Source organism: Hydractinia symbiolongicarpus, chromosome 9 (assembly GCF_029227915.1).
Source record: "Hydractinia symbiolongicarpus strain clone_291-10 chromosome 9, HSymV2.1, whole genome shotgun sequence".
NCBI classification, from domain to species: domain Eukaryota; kingdom Metazoa; phylum Cnidaria; class Hydrozoa; order Anthoathecata; family Hydractiniidae; genus Hydractinia; species Hydractinia symbiolongicarpus.
In genome coordinates, this window is record NC_079883.1 from 27,918,800 (window position 1) to 27,943,358 (window position 24,559).

The 24,559-nt window shown below is 33.5% G+C and overlaps 3 protein-coding genes across 4 annotated transcripts; all 3 read right to left on the reverse strand.

The window, feature by feature from the left end:
* Positions 1 to 319: 319 nt before the first annotated feature.
* Positions 320 to 2,611, reverse strand: LOC130657024 (mechanosensory protein 2-like). Its single transcript, XM_057459977.1, has 4 exons — positions 2,486 to 2,611; positions 1,663 to 1,757; positions 940 to 1,434; positions 320 to 822 (listed from the first exon to the last, which is right to left on the reverse strand). The coding sequence occupies exons 1-4, from the start codon at positions 2,556 to 2,558 to the stop codon at positions 634 to 636; spliced, it is 852 nt and encodes a 283-aa protein (XP_057315960.1). The 5' UTR covers positions 2,559 to 2,611; the 3' UTR covers positions 320 to 633.
* A 393-nt stretch (positions 2,612 to 3,004) lies between these two features.
* On the reverse strand, positions 3,005 to 14,349 carry LOC130657025 (stomatin-like). 2 transcript variants are annotated; one of them, XM_057459978.1, is made up of 5 exons: positions 14,115 to 14,349; positions 13,456 to 13,521; positions 6,133 to 6,224; positions 5,497 to 5,991; positions 3,005 to 5,263 (listed from the first exon to the last, which is right to left on the reverse strand). In XM_057459978.1, exons 2-5 carry the CDS (start codon positions 13,505 to 13,507, stop codon positions 5,078 to 5,080), a joined length of 825 nt encoding a protein of 274 aa, XP_057315961.1. In that variant the 5' UTR covers positions 13,508 to 13,521; positions 14,115 to 14,349; the 3' UTR covers positions 3,005 to 5,077. The 2 variants fall into 2 exon arrangements, with proteins under 2 accessions (XP_057315961.1, XP_057315962.1); XM_057459979.1 differs by having other exon boundaries at positions 14,264 to 14,285.
* A 1,015-nt stretch (positions 14,350 to 15,364) lies between these two features.
* LOC130657028 (microtubule-associated proteins 1A/1B light chain 3C-like) lies at positions 15,365 to 20,289 on the reverse strand. The gene is made up of 4 exons (XM_057459981.1): positions 20,131 to 20,289; positions 16,611 to 16,666; positions 16,391 to 16,497; positions 15,365 to 16,010 (listed from the first exon to the last, which is right to left on the reverse strand). Exons 1-4 carry the CDS (start codon positions 20,180 to 20,182, stop codon positions 15,848 to 15,850), a joined length of 378 nt encoding a protein of 125 aa, XP_057315964.1. The 5' UTR covers positions 20,183 to 20,289; the 3' UTR covers positions 15,365 to 15,847.
* Between the last annotated feature and the right edge of the window lie 4,270 nt (positions 20,290 to 24,559).

Here is a 24,559-nt window from a genome sequence, read left to right on the forward strand (position 1 = left end):
ACGGTGACTGCAGATACATAAGAGAAGACGGTTCATCATACATCATTGGTTAATTTTTTAAAATTTAAGTTATAATTCCTATTTTTTATATATAGGGGAAGCAATTTGCCTTCTAACTTAGTTTGCGTTTAAAATGCATTTAAATTCATGGAAAAGTTGCCTCACAGTTAGAAGAACATTGAACAATTTAGATTATCAAGAACACTGCTAAGAATTCTCCGAATTTCCTCGAAATGGCAACCCCTCCTTCTGCAACGCATGAAGTACATAACTGTGACTATAAATTGGGGTTTGGGAGCTATCAGTCAAGACATCCTGATTGAACATTTAAAACATCTTTGAAATGGAACTAAAAAAGATTTTTAACAATAAACTAATTTATCTTTTATATTCTATGCGAAGAAAAAAACATTGTATCAACAAAAAATTATAACATGGTGCAAAAAAATATTTTGTGATAAATATAATTGAACGTAAAAATAAAGAAGAAGAATCATCATTTTGTACACATATATACACGTGACCAACCTACATATATTTTTTACAATTTTCGAAACTATTTGAAGCTAACATAAATCCCAAGTGATCAGTACTTATATAGTTATAATAACTTTATCTAACAGAACCGTTCCTTTATTTACCCATAGCTCTATTTAACATATCAATGGGTAGGGGGAATACAATGGTCGAGTTCTTCTCTGCAGAGATGGTTTGTAATGTTTGAAGGTATCTCAATTGAAGAGCTTGTGGTGATTCCGCTATAACATCAGCCGCTTCTTTTAATGCACGCGCAGCATTCATTTCACCTTCAGCCGCAATTACCTAAGATGAAACAAAAACAATATGGCATACTGTAATCTGACAAAATTACCTGGGAATAAAATCAAACAGCAACATAAAACTAACATCATGAAATTTAAAGGTAAATTAAAAAGATACCTTAGCCTTTGCTTCACGAGAGGCTTCTGCCTCAGCAGCCATAGCACGTTGTAACATAGGAGGGAGCCTGACATCTTTGATTTCCACACGTTCCACTTTCACACCCCATGGGTCAGTCGCTTCATCCAGAATACGTTGAATGCTGTGACTGATTTGTTCCCTCTCCAACAATACCTCACTCAGATTTTTTGTACCCAATTCATTACGGAGTGTAGTTTGCGCAAGTAGTTTTGTAGATCTCTGTGCGTCCTCGACATTACACACGGATGCAATTGGACTTGACACGCGAAAGTATGTGACAGCATCAACAGTAATGGTTACACTGTCACGCGATAAGATCTCCTGAGGAGGAACGTCAAATGACACAACTCTCAAATCAACTTTGATGTAATTGTCAACACAAGGCAGGATGAAGAAGATTCCGGGTCCCTTCGCACCACCAGATACTAATCGACCAACACGAAATATTACAGCCCTTTCATACTCTTGAACAATCTTAAAAAAATAGAAATCGAAAAGTATTTCAATTGCTTCATTTTATTTATATACATACAGAAATTTAACGTTTCTAAAGTCAATATTCAAGCTGAAATATCCTGTCAAATTGTATACAATACCTTACGGAAAGTTTCAAGCTCTATTAGAGAACACAAGATTTTTTATCTTAGTTAAGTACTTTAAATCGTCAGAGTCATTTTAAAACATATACCTAAACTTGCTTACCTTCAAACAAAAGAACAGAGACAGCGGAAAAGTGCAGGCTACAATGATGAGAGATAATATGGTCAGAAACCAACCACAACAACCAATTCCGCTTTCTAAATAAACATAAGAAAATTAATTTAAAAAAACAAACAATTTTACTTCACTTTACTTCGCCCTTAATGGGGTGCTGGGTGAAACACAAACATGACCCAATGGACAACTATACATGCGTTTATTTTTATAAGCAAAGCAAATTTTTGTGTCAGTGTTTCAGTGTGGTTTGTTGACTGTCTACACTGGAAGATCAAACTCACTTCATTTTTTTTTGGTCCGTTAGACTAACACGCCAATTAGAATCCAACTTTAGGTTTAGTCACATTTTCTGCACGACAGTCTTGCGTACAACTTGTCTTTATTTCATTATTTGGAATACGAAGATAAAAATAAATATAAAACAAGATAACAAAAAAATAGTAAGGCTCAACAAGATTAGAGAGCAAATTTTGCAGTAACATATTTTAACCCCTGCGACGAACGAATTGAACGATGGAAGCTTTTCTATAAAGGAGAGTTCACAGAGAGCGTTTTTGACTTAAGTCATGTTTCTCTTACACATCGCGCATCTGAGAAAATGTTTTTATACATTTAGATTGTGAACAAAAATCATTTCAGAAAACTCACATTACAACACGTCATCGCGTTTAAGTTTGTTTGAAAAGACAACACAAGCACTTAAAAAAGAAATGGAGAAAAAGTAAAGTAGGTGATACGACTAAAAACTAAAAAAAAACATTTAGCAAACTTTTTTTTTGTTTCTGAAGTAATACTAAGTATGCGTTACCTGCATCAGACTGATCATTATCATCGTTTCCATATGTGTGTTGAGTCTTGTCAGACATTTCCAAATTGCTCATTTGTACGGGTTCAATCTTAATAATACTATTTCACCTTTATATGTACACTAGAAAGTCAAACAACAAACGTAGAGTTATATGTATTTCTAATCATGCTAAGAAGCATGATCACAATCAAACATTGCATTGTTAGCAAATATGTTTCAGATACGCACACAAAACAACCACAAAAGCCCCTTGATAGAATCTAAATAGCTATTAGAACTATAGCAACCATCAAAATATACTATTGACAATTTCAAGAACATTGCAATAATTAAGTTTAAATGTAGTTTTTTTGGGTCGAGTAGTTTTTTTGGGTTGAGAGTTCTGACACGATGCAAGTTTTAACCGTTGAAATAGTTTTAGTAACACAAAAATCAACTAAAAAGTCATTACGTTCAGAAAAAACTAGGGTGGTCCTGCATAAAGGAAGTTAAAGAAAAGCCTGTATAAAAAACATGGAATGAGGTTAAGTGTGTTCACTCTGTTAGGAAGTTCGAATTTCATAACTTTCCAGCAGCAAAATCTCTTCTATATACGTGTGTGAAAATAACTTGTGCACACACATGAAAACATGATTATCAATAAAATCCAAATATATCCAACAATTTATAAAAAAGTACTAGACTACAGGCGTTTCATAATATTTCTGAGTTTTTCATGGGAGGAGATAATTCGGAAACGCCCTTCCCAACCTTCTGTAATTTTTGTCAATTTTTTCTAACTTTTTTGACTGAGTGGAATGTCAAGCTGTTGGAACAGAAGAAACGGATAAAATAACTATAATGATTAGAAACCAAATGCAAATTTTGCTTTCGTCTGATATGTCTAATACAAGCCTGCAAGAAACGAAAGACATGCTGGAAACACATTTCTATGACTTGCTTGATGTAAGCAGAAAACCTGTATTCAACATAGCTGATAGTTTATTAAATTCCGTTTCATGTCATTAGAATGACAGTTGTACTTAAAATAGAATGAAATTAATACAATTATGTAACGTAATGTAATAAAGAATTAAAACTAAGCATAAGGAAAGAAGTCAAGGCTACGTCAGACGAAAGCTAATCCCTGCTTCCACCAATTTAGTAATTTACTTTTTTTATTACTGTGAAACAATACGGCTTACAACATATACGTACTTTAAACCATGTATAAAGGGTATGCCACGATATAATGCCACGATATAAAACAAAAATAGACTGTTGATGAGAAAAGTGAAGTTCCAAAGATAAGATAGAAATCACTGGCTTTACAATCTGACTTGGTGGTATAGAAAATAAAAAGGATTGAACAAAAAAAAGAACAAAAGAAGAGATAAATCCAAACAAACTTCAAAAAAAACTTAGAAACAGGTGCAAACTTCAGTATAACATGGTCAAAACATAAAGGAAAAAAAACATACAATTTACAACATAACAGTATGGTGAAATACATGAACAACTCAAAAAGTGAAAATAACAAAGCAGGACGTGGTGTATAAAATATACATCTTTAAAATTATTTTTTCTCGTTCCACTATTTGTTTTTCTTCATTTAGTTATATATTTAACGAAAAAAAATTGATAAAGTGGATTGAAAAAATAATAATTAATCCAGCTATAGCAACCTCATCCTGCAGTTAATATTTTCAATAAATTGTAATACTTTGATGAGAAAATATGCAAAAACAACAACAAAAAATCTCACAAACATACACCTACTACTACCACATATTAACAAAAAAAGTGAAAACTTTTCCAATTGTTGTTTAAAAACAACAACATTAAGTCTTAAAGACATTTTCTCTATAAACTTTACAACATGACACCAAACAGATCTTACAATTCTGCAAAAACAAAATCCTCTATTTCGTTTTTTTTTCTACGTAAACAGTTTTACCATAAGCTATTTCAAGCAAAAATTTTCACTCATATTTTATTCATGAGCTAAAGAATATATTTTTTTCTTTTATTCTCCATATTTGCTGTCATTAATTAATGAGTAAAGTGAAATTCTTTTTATTCAGTTTTCTCAATCTAATAGCTTTTTATATTTTGTATTATTACATATGATTGTATTTTTTATGAAATAATACAATGCAACAGAAATGAGACATTAAAGGTTGCTAGAGACAGGTGAAAAAAACCTGATTACATGCTTAGCATTAATTGTTTTTGGATTTGAAAATGACACTGCCCTAAGATTAACGAACTAGTATCACATGGAAAGATTCCTAGAATTCTCTGCAACAGACATAGCACAATATTAAAACTAAAAGAAATATATATTTAAAAATTACACAATTATAAATTAACCATAGGATAACCTGTTTATATCAGTGCTTAGCATCTGCAAAATTTCAAAACAAATAATTTTTTATTATATGTATCATTTAAAATAACATTTGAGACAAGATTAAGTTTATATGCATATATGCATCTATATGCATCAGCAAAATAATAAGTGTATTTATTAATATGCAAAAAAAATATATTATATAATTCATTTAAAACATACAAAAAGAAAAAATTGCAGGTTAAACTCAAACATGCAGATTATTTACTAAATCTTTGCAGGATGTTCATGGGTAGGGGGAAAACAATCGTCGAGTTCTTCTCTGCAGAGATAGTTTGTAACGTTTGGAGGTATCTTAATTGAAGAGCTTGTGGTGATTCGCTGATGATTTCAGCTGCTTCTTTTAATGCACGAGCAGAATTCATTTCACCTTCAGCTGCGATTACCTAGAATTATAAAAAGATACTGTTTTTTACATGTTGTTTTAAATATTTATTCATCAATCAATATTTTTTAATCAATCAAAAAGATAAACAAACAGATAAACAAAAGAAAAACGAACAAACAAACAAATGTCATTTTCATTGAAAAAGGAATCTTTAGAAATTAGAAATGAGAACTACATTCATGCAAGCATTTAAAGCACACAAGGCAAAAAATGTTAAATTATCTTATATACTTTAGCTCTGGCTTCACGAGATGCTTCAGCTTCAGCTGCCATGGCACGCTGCAACATAGGAGGGAGTCTAACATCTTTCACTTCTACTCTTTCCACTTTTACTCCCCATGGACTCGTACCTTCATCAAGTATTTTCTGAATGCTCTGACTAATCTTCTCACGTTCCAACAGAACCTCACTTAAATTTTTTGTACCTAATTCATTGCGAAGAGTGGTTTGGGCCAACAGTTTTGTAGATCTTTGGGCATTTTCAACATTACACACGGATGCAACAGGATTGTACAAACGAAAATATGTAACAGCATCCACAGAAACTGTAACACTATCACGTGTCAAGATCTCCTGAGGAGGAACCTCAAACGAGACAACTCTTAAATCAACTTTGATGTAATTGTCAATGCAAGGCAGGATAAAGAAGATACCGGGTCCCTTCGCACCACCAGATACTAATCGACCAACACGAAATATTACAGCCCTTTCATACTCTTGAACAATCTAAAAAGTTTGGTTAACAATGAAAACACAAAAAACGAAACAAAACAAAACAGCTCTGCGTGAAAGGTAGATGTGGGCAAAATTCTATAAATCAAAATACATACATTATTGTACTGAGACATGTAAAGTAAACTATTCTACCTTTAAACAAAAAAATAATGATAATGGAAACGTGATAGCAACCAAAAAGAAAGATATAATTGTAAGAAACCATCCACAAACACCAAGACCATCTAAACAAAACAAAAAATTCATCTAATAATATGTTCACTTGTTCAGATACCTGGCAATGTGAACACGCAACAATTTGACTGCCTTTTAGCCTCCTTTCAATCAATTTTCCAGTTCAGCATCATCTATGTTTTTGTTTATATAAAAACCAAAAAGGTTTTGATAAAACCAAATGCAAAAAGGTAATATTTATAAGACATAAAGGTTTGGTAAATCAAGAAAGAAAGAAAAAAGCAAGATTAGAATATTACAAAATATACAGTAAATTTTGTGTTCTGCATGCAGAACTAGGTATTTACTGGTGTACTTTTTGTTCAGGTTTGCTCTAGATCTTACCAAAAAAAGTATTTATAAATTTGTTGGCGTCCCTAGACATTGTTTTAGGAGATCTTTTATGATGTGCTGTAAACATGTTACTAAGTAATTCCCTGACGTGAGTTAACCAAGTCAGCTTGATTTTCTTAAGTCTCACCTTTGCATCACATGTTAAAACATAAGAAATGAGGAATTCCAGTGACACAGGCTAAACAAATTTTTATGTGATTAGCTCCAGCCTGGCATACTGATAGGAAAAAATATTGAAGAATAACCTAAGTGAGCTGATTCCAGCCTTGCACACTAATTCAGCCTGGTTAACCAGGTTCACATGATAAGACCCTAAGTTGTGGGTGCTTTCACATGGTTAATTATACATCAAAAGCATCATAACATAGGTAACACCCTCAGAACTAAACAGTCGTTACACTGAAATTTTAAAACTGTGAAAAAGCTATAATTTGACTTTGTTTTTTAAAATGAGAACAATTATGAACAAAAAGTATTGCAGAACTGCAGTAGTTGCAATGGACTAATTCAGCAATGGACATCAACAACTTGGTTAACAACTCACAACATGGCTTCCGGAGTGATTGCTTGTGCCTAAGTCAACTTTTGGCTCACCATGACACCAAACCTACTTTAGATTTAACATTAGTTAAATCCAGTGTCCCACAAGGGAGTGTGCTTAGGCCTATCCTATTCCTTGTTCTTATTGGAGAAGTCATTGGTGTTACTGATAGTTGAGTACTGCTCACAAACAGTAACAAGCTATATTTGCTTCAGCGTTGCAGAGAGCACTACCAAATAATATACATATGGAAGATTCTAGAAGATCAAGTACCAAACTTCAGTGAAATTAATAGTACTGTTAACTCTCGCTACACCTCTCCTAGACGTGATCGATTGTGCACCTTACCTCTAGTTCTAACCAACATACCCAAATCCCTCCTGGTCCAAGTTTTTCAATGCTCTTCAGAAACATTTGCAGGACCTCTCTAGAGTACCCGTTTCTGTTTTTAAAAATCATTTTGACAAGTTCTTAATTCATGTTTCTGACGAACCCTAACTGCCAGGTAACCAAAACAATAGAGCTTATACTTATATACTCCTGCTCTCGCTGACCTTCATTTCAGGTCAAATGTTGTAGCAGATGAAGTCGCTGGCGCCATTGACGAAGATGAAGCTTAGATTAGCTGAAACATTATCAAAGGTACCAAAAGCAAAGGTTATATGTATGTTGCCTGTGTAGTGTCAAACCTTAATTTCACAAAAGTATCAAAGTAAACCTTTTAGCTGTCCTGTAGAATGATAGACACCCCTCTGACTCTGGACTAGTACCTTACCTTAAATAAAGTTTGAGAATTATCCATTTGATCCAGTAAACTCACAAGGTAGCCATGTTGGATTATATCTGCCATCTGCCTTGAGTATTGTCTTGTTTGCCCGATATCAACATGCCTCTGCTTTGCCTTGCTTAATGAAACAAGTCAAAAAATGCAGGCACAAGTCAGCCCATTTTTGAGCCATAAAGAACTGCGGTTGAGGGAGACTGAAGCTCCTCAGACTTTAAGCTCCCTCCCACCCTCCCATTATCATATGTAGCACGGTATCCAATTTTCTTGGACTAATAATGTTTATTTTATTTTATGTGATGCCAAACCTGATGACACTTTCAGAATATGATTGACTCCTGTAAACCACTGGCAACAACTTTCATGCACTGGCCAAGCACTGCAGGCAAAGGACCAAGCCTCTGCATGGGCTAACAATACCCAGTCGTTGATTGGTGGTCACTGTTGGCTGCACTGTTGCTCTAGCTGCATGGTTTTCTTGTACAACCATTTGGCTTCAAGAGTTGTAAAGGTTTTTGTCCAGTGGTGGGAGCAACGGTTCATTCCAATTCTCACTTGCACATTTTACTGATAAGGATGTTAAGCTTTTTACGCAGCCAAAAAATTTTGACTGATGTGTGTATGTGAGGCTTAAGTATTTTATTATTATTTGATATTATTATGACTTATTATCATTATGACACACCCTTTTAATGAATCCTGATATTATTTTTAGGTGGTAACACACGCTGAGCCAATACTAGACAACCTTTGATAGCACATGTTAATTGTGTGCAGAAATGCACTATTAATTATCTGTTTATAGTGAAGTGAAAGAGTAACTTCATGTTTGAACAGAAAAGAAAAATAAACAAGTAAATAAATAAATAGATAATTAGTGATAGGTTAATAAATAAATTAGTAGTGAAAATTAGTACCTTGTGAATAGAGAAAATGAGAATGAAATTCATGCATGAAGAGATTTGGTTCATGCCTTGAAAACCACTCACAATATATGATCCACTAAAGCATACTATCGTGAGGGACAATCAAAACATGCATACTTTTGTGTAATTACCCTCTTTACCTTGGGCAAGCATTTTGGTGCAATTATCTTGTTATGATTATTAATAGCACACGTTATCTGTCCTGCCTTACTTTGATTACTTAAAAATTTTATGCTGCATATGTTTCATAACACAATATTATTAATATGTGTGTTTTTACTGAGGAACCAAGACAATTAATATGACATTTTACTTAATTCTATAGATAGATAAGATTCCATTTTTTACAAAATTCCATAATGCACCTACTTGTGTAGAAGCAGAAAAATAGAGTCATATATGATAACCAGTTAACTTGTTAGCCAGTTAACTTTATTTAAAAAACATTGAAATTAGTTTTCTTAGCTGATCGTTCCCTTTTGAAAAAAAAGTTGCAAGAATTTTAGAGTAAGTTTCTCTGTTTCACTGGATTCTATTGATCACAACAGTCAGTTGTTTATATTTTCTGCCCCTGTGTATACGCATTATGTCCATTGTTCTCCACGCAAAATCAAAACATTATGATACATATTTTTGCCACAAAATGACAATTTAGGTCTCTGTTTGGTCTTTATTTAGGTGATTTTAAACAAAGATTGACTGTAACGACTTTTTACACACACACCCTTTAAAATCATAATTTGACAAGAAACTGAAAAAAATATCATTTTTATGCTTAACAGGCTTGTTCAGGAAATTTTTTGAGCTAATAGAGCATAAGGCGTTACACAATTGAACAAAGAAAAAAATTGTATCCAAGAAGGTGGGTTTCATAAGAGGTAAGCCATGAGCCATCTCACTAAGAGAGAGAGAGAGAGATTTATTTTTTATTAGGAGTTTACAATGAAAATATATAATATGAAAAATATATTGAACATTTACCTAATAAAAGGATAACTAGCACAAAGCACTTTATGTGCTTAAATAACGTGCTAGCTACCTGGGAGAACAACAGGTAGGACGAAGCCACAGGACAACACAGGGACAAGACGAACATTCAGACGAGGATATCACAGAGTCAAAGTCAAAAATAGCATGAAATGTCTGGAAGCTGCTTAAAACAAACCTTCAAGCAGGAAAAAGGAATTTGGACTGGGTAAAATAAAATAAAATTGTAATTAGATTTTATATGTGTTAATAAAGTGACTATGTAAAAAATTTTTAGCTCAGAGGTATTTTTACTCAAGATTTTAAAGGGTAAGGAATTTTGAAGACGGTTCCATGAGTTTATTGCAAAGAACTTAACAGACTTTTTACCAAACGCAGTTGAATGAACAAGAGGTAGATTCAAAAAGCCTTTGTCAGCAGCACGGGTGTGGTGGGAATGGGCGAAGTCGATTGCGAAAGTATTGATGAGGCTAATAGGAAGAGTTTTATAATAAAGGTTCAGTAGGAAAATTATATTATGTATACAGATCATGTCAGAGAATTTAATTAAGTTAAGGTTCCCGTATAGTGGGGTAGGAGAAGCATTGAAAGTACTAAAAGAGATGATACGGATAGCATGGTTTTGTAAAATTTCTATTCGACGGGTAAGAGAAGATTTTTGGCCCCATACCAAGGAGCAATATTGTATTTGGGAGTAGAAAATAGCAAAATAAATTTGACGAAGAACACATTTTGGAACAAAATGACGAGCTTTGGCAAGTGCTCCATTAGATTTTTTGAGGTTGGAAATGGTGATGTTAATTTGAGATTTCCAGGAGAGGTTTGAGTCAAGAGTTATACCAAGGTATTTGACAGTATCACTAGGAACGATTTTAGTTCCATTGATTAGAAATTTAAAATTAAATAAAATTGGTTTTAACGGAGTTTTAAAAATAACAAGTTCAGTTTTAGATTTATTTAATGAGATTTTATTTGCATTGAGCCATTGACAAAGGAATTTGAGATCCAAGTTAAGATGTTTATTTAGTTGTTTAGCGGACTTACTAATATTTAGCAGGTTGGTATCATCTGCAAAGAGGTGGACCATGGAATGTTTAATTGCAGTATGAAGATCATTAATATAGAGTAGAAATAAAAGTGGACCAAGAACAGAGCCCTGAGGAACACCATGACGAATAGGTTTATGTGAAGATGACGAATTATTGATAAACACAAATTGTTCTCTGTTGGTTAGGAAAGAGCGCAGCAAAGATAAAGGAACCCCACGAATACCATAGTGATAAAGTTTTTTAATTAAAATTTCATGGTCAACAGTGTCGAAAGCTTTTTGTAGGTCAATGAAGACACCACAAACAAGAAGACCATTGTCAATAGCTTCCATAATCTTTTGAGTAATGTTTAGTAAGGCGTGTGAGGTAGAAAATTTTTTCCTGAAGCCAAACTGATCTGGAAAGATAGTATTGTTCATAGAAAAAAAATTATATAAACGATTGAAAATAAGCTTTTCGAAAATTTTGTCAATGTTTGAAAGTAAAGATATGGGCCGATAGTTGCAAAGTTCGACATTTGAGCCTTTTTTGTAAACAGGGATAACTTTTGCAATTTTAAGAGAAGATGGATAAATACCAGTTGAAAAGGAAAGATTGATTAATTTAGCAATTGGAACTGCGAGGAGTTTTTTAGTAGGAAGAAGGACTTGGTACGGAATGCTGAAAGGACCTGTTGATTTTTTTTTATCAAAGAGAGAAATACAATCAAGGACTTCTAAATCATTAGTTGGGCGAAAAAATATTGAATTAGCTGTTGGGTTTTTTAGATACGAAGAAAAGTGTTTAAAGCTTGGTGGAATCGATTTCCTTAAATTATCTGCAATTGAGATGAAGTAACTGTTGAATGAATTAGATATGGTTAATGGGTCTGTAGTGAGATTATTGTTAATGTTTAAACAAGAAGGAGTAGGAGATTTGGCAGACCGGAGTGAAATGATGGAACGAACACCATCCCAGATAGCTTTTGAATTATTTTTATTTTTGATGAAAAATTGTTTGTAGAAGTTACTTTTACTTATTCTACATAGAGTGACAAGTTTGTTTCTGTATTTTTTAAAGGATGTGTGCAGTAGAGATTTTATGAATGGATCTTTTTCTTTAATGAATTGTTTATGTAAAGCGTCACGTTTGCGTATAGAGGTGAGTATGCCAGTAGTGATCCATTCTTTATGAGAGTTTGTGTTATTTCTAGTAAAAGATTTTTTGAGAGGAACACATTCATTTATACAGTTATTGACAAAGGTATGAAAAATATCAAAAGATTTAGATGGGTCAAGTTCATTTAAGCAAAGAAGTTCATTCCAGTCAATGGCAGATATTTTTTGAGAAAATAATTCTTGGTTAAATTTATTCCAGTCTGGAATAGAAGATCTTTTTGTGGGAGGAGGCGGCAAGACGTGTTGTTTGTTTATTATAAGAAACTGTGGGAAATGGTCCGATATTGACGATATGATGTTACCAGACTTGCAGTTTAGTTCAAAAGGGTCATGAAAAATATTGTCAATTAAAGTACTAGTATTTTCTGTAATTCTTGTTGGAAGAAGTATAGAAGGAGCTAAAGAAAACGAAAATATAGAGTCTAAAAAATCAGAAATATCAGGGTTGGAATCAGAGAGTAATAGATTTGCATTAAAGTCTCCCATTAAAAAAATGTTTTTGTTCTCAGAGGTGGTTTTGCTTAATATAGGAGTAAGATGGTTCATATTAAAGTCATGTAGGTCCATATGAGGATGTTTGTAGATGCAACCTATGATATAATTTTTACCTTTAGGATGAATAACTTCAACAAATACTGATTCAAGTTGGTGACTTATATAACATAGTTGATCAAGGTCAGGGCGACTAGAACAGGAGAGCTTATCAGAAATGTATAACAAAGCGCCACCTTTAATGCTTTCTGAAGGAGTATGTATAAAGGTATATCCATTTAGATTACAGTTCAGAGAAGGAGATTTACTTTGAAAACCCGTTTCTGTTATACCAATAGCACTGAAATTAAAATTAAGGTCAGAGAGGAGATAGGTTAAATCATTAAAATGTTTAGATAAGGAAGATATGTTTAGATGGAACAAGGAAAAGTAGGAAGAATTAAAGTTTTGAGAGACAAATTCAACAGCAATAAGCAATACAACTTTACGATAATTCAATTGTACATTTGTTCCTACGGCCCTCCATTGTTTTACAATATCAGGAAAAAGGAGGTAAAAATCGTGTTTTAAGAGAGTTTGTTAGAGACGAAAGCGTGTTTTCTCCCGTTTTTTAACTTCCATCGTATCAATTTCTTTCAAATTTTCAGGAAATGTTAATAATAATAAGATACAACTTATGTGTACTTTTCATTAAAAACAAAACGCGGCAAGAAAAGTTATCACGAAAAAACGTGTTTTCTCATTAATAAACTCTTATAAAAGTGTGATATTTACCTCCTTCGATCACTAAATAAGCTGCGATGGAGTGTTAGTTTTCCCGAATTATCGTAAAGGTGTATGGATTTAAAACAGTTCTAGTGTAATAACGTTCTGAACATAGAAACATTATATATGCCTATATTAAAAATAGACACACTTATTTATATAAAATTTTCAAAACGTTTTAGCTTACCTTCAGATTGATTTTCCATATTCTGATATGTGCTCTTGACTGGAGAAGCCATATGTTATTTTGAAACTATATACAAATAGTATACAATTATTGGTATTATTTTTACAGTGTAATGAATAATTCTCATGCAAAGGCACAGATCATAAACATAAGCAACAATAGATTGCAATGATAGAAGATCTTAAGTAAAAAAAAACTGAGACTAAAATATGTTAAGTCTGTTCTTAACAGAGAAGATTAGTTAAGAAAAAATAATTCTAAAAGTTTTTAATCTTCGATTTCTTAAAATATATAAATTAGCATAAAATTAGACTATGTGGTTTTTCTTTTTTTTGCCTGTCAGGATGCACATGCATTACACAAAACTCTGTAAAAATTAGTGTAAGGAGCGCGGAATAGTTTTATTAGTATTATTTTTGCTAGCTAGCTAGAAAACTCTTGTACTAGAGCTATATTTAAAAATGCTTAGCCCAGCAAGTGTTTTTCTCTGCAGAAAATAATGTGTAGCTAATATAGCTAGCTATAGCTATCTAGCATATTTAGCAACATTTACCTACTTTAGACTCATGACATGGAAACAAAGCACAATAATTTTTAATGCAAAACTATATATAAATTTCAAAGCAATGCAAATTGGAAATGACGTGTTTGTTTTTTACCTTTATTTTCAAAATGAGGGACAGCCAGCCAGCTAAAAACTTAGATCGGGCAGACACGCTACCTTTCGTGCATTCATAGTTAAAATAGGTAGCTTGTTAACTGAATGGACGTTTATTTTCATTTTAACAAAAAAATAATGAAGCCATACTATGCCCCAGGCAGCTAGCTAGCTATAGCTACAAATTGTTTTGTTTTTCTGATTTCTCTTCTTGCTGGTTCCGCTTCTCAATGAGAAATCTTTATTTATCAGGTACCATAATCCAATGCGAGAGTTTTATAGAAAGACAAAAAATTAAGAAAAATCGAAAGCGTAAATTTGTAAACAAACATGGCGGTCGCTATTCATCTTTCGAAATTTAGTTTAACTAAAATTTTACGGCCTGAATCGGCCTGGGTCATTATGTACGATTATGTTAGTAAATAACAGAAATATCTTCAATACGTAAATAAATGCATGCATATGACGCATTTCACCACCTTGAAAGGTAAAAAACACTTACGGTTTTTTTGAGGTCCCACGTACCTATACCATGAATCAGGATGGTTCTTGTGCTTAATTAGAACGTTGTACTTTGCATGAAGGCCAAATTTTGCTTAACCAGTACATTTTCTGGCACACAATCTTGTTTAACATGAAAAATTTGCTTAATGGCAAATCGCAACATTAAAAATTTTTTCAAAACAGCTTTCTTTCCTCTGTCAAATGATTGCATTGATTTTATACAAAATTTATTAAGAAAAAAACCAAGACAAAAATGTCAAATTTGAGCCTTTTTGGTACAGGACTTAAACTATAACTCTGCAATTTAAATAGAAATTTAGGATTAATACCTTTTTATCCTCTCTTCATCACATACAAGACCCATTAAAATTTTTTAATGGGTCTTGTATCACCAGAAACTTATTACTAAATGCTTTAATTAAAACTTAGAAAATAGTAAGAAATAAAAATAGAAAATAGGCAGAAACAATGGGTAGTAGGTTAGATTGGTTAGCTTAAACGGATTTCAATTTTCATTAAATTTCCATGACGTCATTGAGTACATTTTCAGTCTGTTGTTTATGTAAATACGCACTAACAATTCATATTTCCAAATAAACCCCAAAAATTCGCGCAATTAAATTGTATAAAAATAAATTGTACAACATTTAAGGAAAGCTGTAACCACAAATGCACATTTCTGATCAATTTGATAAAAGTGAAGACAGAGAGGGAATGGGAATGGATACCAAAGAAATATTTTACAAATTCCCATTGTAAAAGTTTATTTAAAAAAAAAGAATTACATATATCTCGAAATTTTGTTTACCATCTTAAAGAAAGCAATGCACATTGAAATAACGAGTACTTTTTAATTTCAAAGATGAAAAAGTATTGTATTTCATTACACATATTCCATGCAATAATATATAAAAAAATCCCACGAAAAATATATCTATAAACAAGTCGAAACACGAGCGATGTGCATGTTTTGTTTGTAAAATAATAAAGCATGCATACTTTTTTAGGAGCAACAAACGTAATAAAACACGTTGGGCAGAGAAAATGAAGATCCAAAAAGATCAGCGGATAAAACATTTGGTTTGTAAATAAATACGCCTGGCGAAAAACTTTCTCAGGAGTTTCTCTTAATGTTCAAATTGGGCAAAAAATTTATCTACTTGTATAAAAAATTTTTGAAGCAGTACATCTTGCTAAATGTCCATAATATAACTTAGAAATAAAGTTTGTTTAGTGTCCGAACATTTCTTGTGAAGCATATGTCATGTACAAAAATCCATCTTCGTCTTTTTCGTCCTTGTATACTTCCTGTAAAGTAGTTGACATGCTAGCCAAACTTTTGTTGTTGACGATCAAATAAAAGGATTGCGTAGGTGCTAATGACATGCGATTTCTAAATGAAAAAGATGAGGTTATTATTATTATGCGCGAAGAAAAGATAAGATGGCGGTATTTAAGTTTGCGAATACGACATCGAAAATTGTGCAAAATGCGGAATGTATACGTTAAAATTGCTTAATTAATTTTATTTACAGGGTTATTGCGAAAGTGCCGATTGAGGTAAGACGCAGATAGAAAGATGGCACATCCGTCCTTGTTTAAAAAAATGCGGAATTAAGTTGCGAATACGAGGCATATTCCTAAACATTAATCCCGCTTTCTTTTATCCACGTTCTCATTTCCGCATTTATTGTTTCCCTGAATAAATTTAAGTTTTTGGGGGGCTAAAGAGAACCACATAGGGCAAGAGCGAGGTAAATAGTTACAACATACCTGATGATAGTAACAAATTGACTCATCGTTAATTCTTGTGGAACCAGAAATTTAGTTTTGTCTAACATGGGTAGTGCTTTTTCTTTGTGATAACGTTCAACGATAACCTAAACCACAAAGTATATATAAACCACAAAGTAAACATAAATCCTAAAACCAATTTTTTTCTCATTCTTGCTAAGGAAAAATAAAGAGCAATATGTCAAAACAGTAAACTTACAGGTATTTTTGAGGGAAACTTGGCTCGAATTCCAGCCACTTCATCTCGTCTGCTTGCTGAATAACAAAAAATATTTGTTTAATAAAAATAAGGTTGAGAGAGTGTAAACTTTTAGTGCACAAAAAGTGTGTTTAAAACTGTGTTCTTAGCCATTAAGATAAAAGCGAATCATATAATTTTCAATCATAATGTCACTAGGTGACAGAAAATTAAGACAACGAAGATAATTATGATTTGAAAAATTAACTCAATATGTTGTCATGAAACATCTTAGCAACGCCTTTTGTTTCATAAGAACTTATTTATCAGCATTAAAAGTTCAATAGATAATAATTATGCCTTAACTTATTTGTATAACAAATACAATCACGACACTTGCAAACTTATAAGAAATTGAAAATACGAAAACATTATTTTTTTTGAATATTTACCAACTTTACTCAATAGAAATCAATTTAAGTGTTGTGATTTCAAATGAAAAAAAGTTTTGAAGATGCAAAACAAAGTAACAAGTTAAAATCTGTTTGAAGAGTCTAACCACACTCTCCGTATTTACTTTAGGGGAATCAGATAGTTCTAAAAAGGAATCGTGCAAGTCATGCAAATTCAGCTAATTTAATATTCACTAGTCATTGACCTGTAAAAAATTCACAGGAATTTGTCAGCCATATTTTTGATTTACTTTTAAGGATGGCATTTGATTTTTTTGTGCACCCTTTAGCCCAAACCTAATTTTGCAGACAGACATAATATGGCTACTTCATATTCACAAGCTAAAGACACAGAAAGAAGCAGAAGTTTAACTATATATATATAGTATTAAATTTTTTATTTCTATTAGACACAAGAGCTTTTCACTTATGCGGTTTAATAATTTATTTTTACAAAATGTTCTGCTTTACAGCAATTATACGTTTTGATTAGCTTACGATTCCTATGTCATTTTTAGCTAAGTTCACACCGGAAATGATATTTGCATTTTTGTTCACAGTTAAGTTAAAAATAACTATTTAATTTTAAATTTAAAAAACAGAAAACAAATTGATCATTGCTAAAATTTGATTAAAAAAGTGATTTTACAGCCTAATATCAGCAGGTGTTAACAAAAGGCTTGAATTTGATCTAAACACAGAACCAAGTAAATAAAGCTTTAACTTTTAATAAGAAGCCTAAGGGGCTGTTCATATGGGAAATATTTCCTCGGTTAGTGGGGAAATATTTCAGCATGATATAATTTTTACTTTCTGTTCATATGGCATGGGTGAGAAAACTTTTCCTCAGGCGAGAAAATACCATGTGATAAGTTTCTATTGTTTATTGTGAAAAGAATCGTGATAAGAATCGTATGGGAAAATGCATTACCAGCTTAATGGGATCTCGATCATGCGCACCGGAGTTCTTGGTAGGCAGGTAAATGTTTTTTTCTCATATAAACGCAACTAAATTTTGTGAAGAGTTTGTTAACAACCTCAGATCTCAACTGATATTATGCTGAAACATTTATCCAGTTCCCGAGGAAATATTTCCCATAGGAACAGCCCCTAATTGGTGAACCCTTTGATAAACACAAAAAACTAAGTACATATAGTTTTGACTCCTAAACTTGGTAATCCACATCAAATGGGGTGAGTTTTTTGGAAAAGTAAATTTTGTAGTCGTTGATTGTGTTAAGGAGGTGGCTGATATAGGCATGTTTGCTTAATAATAAAATTGGAGGGTAATATTTTAAAGTGGTTATTATAAGCAGGTGGTCATGGCAGCAAGGTGTCTGTTAGACAAGTTTCATGTAACTTTATCACCTTAAATGTTGACCCTCTAATTTTACTAAAAAGACTAGGATAAATGCAGTTTATAACGTTATGGCTGGATTATTAAGATAAAATCATTGTTGGTCTTTTGGAGTTAAGTTAGCACATAAATTCTATTATACATTATATTAAATATGCCACATTGCATATGTTTCTTTCGCTTTTCTTGACACTTCTTATATTCTGAAAAACTTCTTATACTCTGCAAAATGTTCAAAAACAACCTCACTTGCTACCCACATGCTACATTATTACTTTCTCTTGACAAGCATTACATAAAAGTCTTAATAACTTCCTTGACACTTGCAGCAATGTGAAAACAGCAGAAAAAAAACATGTGCCAATGTTAATTCACTCAGTGATGGATAATTTTTTTTATATATACATTGCTTTTCAAACCAATCAGTTTTTTTAAAAAAAATAAAAAAAAACAACAACAAAAAGATTACAAAATAAACATCAATCCGATCTGGGTTATTATTATTAGAAAATGGATTATTTTTCGAATTCAGATTAACATATTTAGATTCACCATCAAAATTTATAGAAACATGCAAATTAAATTTATACATTCAGTACAACTGCCTTCATTAACACCCAGAAGAAATGACCATCATGCAAATTCACAGCAGTGAAATTTTACAGTCTAACTTTCAAAAAAATTTAATTTTAAATTACAATAAATGCTGTTCTAAAAATAGATGTGCATATTTTACATGGCTAGCCTCACAAATAACAAGGGATATACCGTCCATATTTCCCGAAGGGGCAATGACTTAGATGAGGAGTCCTAGAGTATTTAATGCTCATTTTAAGATAGGCAGACCCAACAAGGGTCCACACTCTACCAGACAACTGGTAGAGTGTGGACCCATCTCCCCAATTTCCCTCACATGACTTGGGTTAACCCGGGGCTATGGTAACATTCAATTGACCATATTGAAACACTGCCAAAGGGGATCGAACCCCGATTTCCCGCACAAAGTACGAGAGTTATAACCACTAAGCTACAATGCCACTATTTGGGTTGTATGAAAAAGTGTGACCATTCTACGATGCCAGCTGCATTTGGGTCTTGTGCACATTAATGGATTAAGCTATTTAGAGTATTCTTTAAAAATTGAAGATAGATAGATAGATAGATGTGCATATTTTACATGGCTAGCCTCACAAATATCGAGGGATATACCCTGTCTATTATTTCCAGGAGGGGCCATGGCGTAGATGGAGAGTCCTAGAGTATTTAATGCTCATTTTGAGCTACGCAAACCCAATTAGAGCCCGCGCTCTACTAGACAACTCCCGGCAACATCCAACGGCCCACACAGTGTGCCATCTTCCCAATATCCCTCACATGGCTTGGGTTAACCCGGGGCTATGGTCACATTCACTCGCCCATGTTGAATCGCCGTCAAGAGGAATCGAACCCCGGTCTCCCGCACAGAGTACGAGAGCTATAACCACTAATCTACGGCGCCAAAATTGAATTTTGCTGATATAAGCAAAAGCCAGAAAACATATTTTGAGTAGCTAGCTGGTATGTGATGTTTCTTGTATCGTAGGTCCACATCAACTTTTAGCTGCCACTGTATTCTAACCTGCTTTACGAAATAAATTAGTAGTAGACTAGTAGTTAGCAAGCTAGCTACAGAGCTAAGTGTTTATTTAAACAACAATTGGACGAATTAAACTAGAGAGAAAAAGCTACATACCAAAACTCTTTCTTTGTTTAAAAGGTTTGTTTGATTTCCCGTCATCAGCCATTTTAATTACTTGACTGTTTCAGAATCAGGGATGAGAGAAATGCAGAAATGAAAAATAACAGACACGCAAGATATTGTTTGTGGCTCTGCGCAGCATGAATGACCCCAACACATCCCACTTAAGTCAATCCAGCGAAACGACGTTTCCCACTCCATTAACCATATTTTTAGAAGGAGATTCAATTCAGGAACTATGTAGATAAGCAAGGCAACTTTATACTGAGTCACCAGTATACGTGTTAAATCACCCGCGACCATCTTAAAATAGCCTCGTTTTAAACACACGAAATAAAATATATTTCCCAAATTTGACCTTTTATTTGTCGAAAATCCGAACTTTTACATTTTTTTATCCTTTACATTTTACAGCAGCATTGGTCGTATATAAACATTTCGATAAAAATTGCTTCATAAAATACAAAATATTTTTATATTAATCTCGTCTCCCAGGGCTCTTACGGAGGGAGACGGGCCACCGTAGCGGACCCTAAAGTTGTATTTTATATACCGTATTTGCGCCTCTCTAGATATTCCCACTTTCCTAGTAAACCCGCCTTTTGCGATGGGTTCAAAAAATGCTAGATGGTCTTCCCAATCCAAAACATTTTTAATTAAATTTACATGCACAGACTTTTAACATGTTATACAACATTTCGTGCGATTTTGTGCAGAAATATATGGCTCAATGATGATTCAAAATTGTGTCATAATTCATTCGTAACATGTTGAAACTTGCAGTGTCCTCGTCTCCATGCGTAATTGACAATAGGAGGAACTTATGACAATTTCAAAAAATATGTTTTTCATTGCACGGATCATATTGTTGCTAGAGTAGACCTGTTTTTGTTTTATGATTTTATACGCATCATAATTATGTGACCTTCTTTAGAAAATTTCTGAATTAAGATTTGAAAAAATATTCCACTTTTCTAATGTTCCTGCCTCTTTAAGTGTAAAACGCTAATCTCGCTGCGTAAAGGAAATGCGATGAGTGATTTTGTTTTTGGAATTATTACAGTAGACTCCCAGTAACTCGAACACCCGAGCTCGAACTTTTATTAGCTCGAACTGTTTTCTACGGTCCCTTGGGCATTTATTAATACTTCCTTTTAAAAACTACTCGTTAACTCGAACCCCGGATAACTCGAACATTCGTTTTCTCGAACCATTTTTAGTCCCCCTTAAGTTAATTTCTTTGAATAACTCGAACTTTTTAGTGTCTAAGTAGAAAATAAATGTTCAAAATATGAATACTGGTATGTAATAGAGCCAGAAATTTCGAAAAAGCTGTTCATAAATGGTTCTCTTCACAAAGGAGCCAAAATGTTCCTTTTGATGGCAATATGTGAAATGAGAAGACTCTTTAAATTGCTGAAAGATTTGATGTTACAAATTTTAGCCGTCAAATGGATGGCTGGAGAAGTGAAAAAAAGGTTAGAAAACAAATACCTTCTTGCACGTAACAAAAATTACTTCTGGAGTTACTCCAGAAATAATTATGTCGATTCGGCATAATTCTAAAAATAAACAATAGATTCTTATCACAATAAACAATAGAAACTTATCACATGGTATTTTCTCACTCGAGGAAAAGTTTTCTCGCCAATGCCATATGAATTTCTATAATCTCGTGTAAGTGTAGATAAAGTTCGGGCAACTCGAAGAAGACTTCATGTGAGTCTTGTCACTGACCGCATTTTTTACTGGTTACTTTTATTGTTTGCTAGTCGAGGTTATGTTTTTTGACAATAAAGAGGATTTTTCAACCTCGTTCCCAGGCCCAATTTTCTCTTTTTGACGATCTTGGACGGCGGCATTTCTTCGCGCCGTCTCGGATATCAAAAAAGCGAAAAATTGCCCTGGGAACGAGGTTGGAGGATTTTTATAAGATTTTCACGGACTACATTAGCGTTACGCTTTCCGTACATTTTACATTTTTCTCAATTTTTCTTTACCTTTCAAACTTTCCGAGATAACCTGTACTTCTCCTTAGCGTTTTAACGCTCTTCAAGACATTATCACCAACTAAATAAGAAAGTGTAGAGACTTCATACATCCAGGGGCAAAGTTCAGAAGTAAGTCAAATGATCCTGTATGGCAGGAGTGATAAGGACAGACTTGCGTCAGAGGAATTTTACTTCAGAACTGACAGTCTTGATCAAATTGAAAAAATGTCATTGATATATTCCGAGTATGAGAATGATACCCAACTTTTTTATTCGTATAGATGAAAAAGTTTACACCTTTCTAACAATTAGGCAACATTGGAAATTGAGAAAAAATGTTGACACAAAATTGGAAATATTTGGTATTATCGCCTGGTGGTCTTGGCAATACAGCTATAAAAATACAATCGCCTGGTTCGCTTGGCAATAAAACTATATAATAAGGGTATTATCGCCTGGTTGGCTTGGCAATACAACTATATAACTTATACAACTATATTATACTAGTCGTTAGCCCGTGGAAAATCCACGGGTTCGCCCGTCCTTTTTATACCGCATTGCATGCTTCTCGCTAATAGCGCAGCTAAGCTACCATTTTGCGTGACAGACAGACAGACAGACAGACAGACAGACAGACAGACAGACAGACAGACAGACAGACAGACAGACAGACAGACAGACAGACAGACAGACAGACAGACAGACAGACAGACAGACAGACAGACAGACAGACAGACAGACAGACAGACAGACAGACAGACAGACAGACAGACAGACAGACAGACAGACAGACAGACAGACAGACAGACAGACAGACAGACAGACAGACAGACAGACAGACAGACAGACAGACAGACAGACAGACAGACAGACAGACAGACAGACAGACAGACAGACAGACAGACAGACAGACAGACAGACAGACAGACAGACAGACAGACAGACAGACAGACAGACAGACAGACAGACAGACAGACAGACAGACAGACAGACAGACAGACAGACAGACAGACAGACAGACAGACAGACAGACAGACAGACAGACAGACATATACGGGCATTATAATATAGACTAGTCGTTAGCCCGTGGAAAAATCCACGGGTTCGCCCGTCCTTTAAATTTACCTGTCGCAACAAAGTGGACAAAAATATATCGCGTTTGGTATTAGTGCGCATTATAAAAATTTCGTGATTCCGTTACGGGACGCGGCTCTCGCGGACAGACAGACAAAATACGGCTATTATTAAAGAGACAGTTATAATACAGCAAAAACCATACATCTTTTGCATAAATTAAAAGGCATGTGATCAGCAACTGGATTAAAAAACCTGTCGGCGTGCCAAATGCTGGTGCTATTATTAGCCTTTTTCTGGAAAATGAATACCATGAATATTAACATATCTTTATGCCGAACATTTTGCACGTATCTTCCGTGTCTCCGTTGTATACTCAATGGTCGATGTTACGTACAATATAGAGAAAAGTAAAAATGCATTAGACACATAAAGGTAAAGTTTGCGATGCCAAGGTCAACTGACGATTGAGGATGAAATTTTTATTATCCGCTTTTTATACCACATGCGCAGGAAACCTGGATAGTAGTGCAGAAATTGGATAGTAGTGCAGAATCCGGAAACACAGTGGAAAATGACATCAAAATTACCCTGTGTTTTTTGTTTATTCATTTTATATTATTTCGTTGTTTTAACATGATTACGCTTGTATTTGTTTAAGTCATCATTGTACCAAGAGCTCCTTGAGAAAAAACCTTGAAGTGTATTTCAAAGAGCTCTGGGGCTCTGGAGAATGTGTTTGAGCCTCACAAAATAATTAAATTGGTTTAATTCATGCCGTCAGCCACGTAAAGAGATCAACTAAAACCACAAACGCTTGCGCTCCACAACTTTAACTGAAGCGTTATAGTCTCTCTCTTATTTTTTTGCTTTGAGTCTTTGAAATTTCTGATTTGAAATATTACTAGTGTTTGTAAAAGACACTCTAAACATGCAAACACTTGCCCTTTTTAAATTTGTTTACCAACGTCATAACAAACTTGTTTGACGACAAAACATATTATTTTGCGTGATATACTTATTCCGTTCATGCTATGTCTAAAAAAACATTCACCCATCCTTAATCTGCCTACCACTGACGTAAAACAGGCCCTGGGGACAAGGATTGTATTGATCTTAAGCGGTGCAGTATTAAGATTTTTTATATATTTAGAAAGATACATTTTTACGAATCTCAATAAAGTATGCAGTGAAACCAAGAAAAAGTAAAAAACCTATGTTTTTTAAATATATTTTTTGAAAAAAAAGTTCAATGTTTTTTAATGCATAACAAAGACAAGGAGTTTAGACATTATGTTTAAATACATCACGTAAAACACACAATGTAAGAAAAAAGCTAATAATGCAAGCACATATCT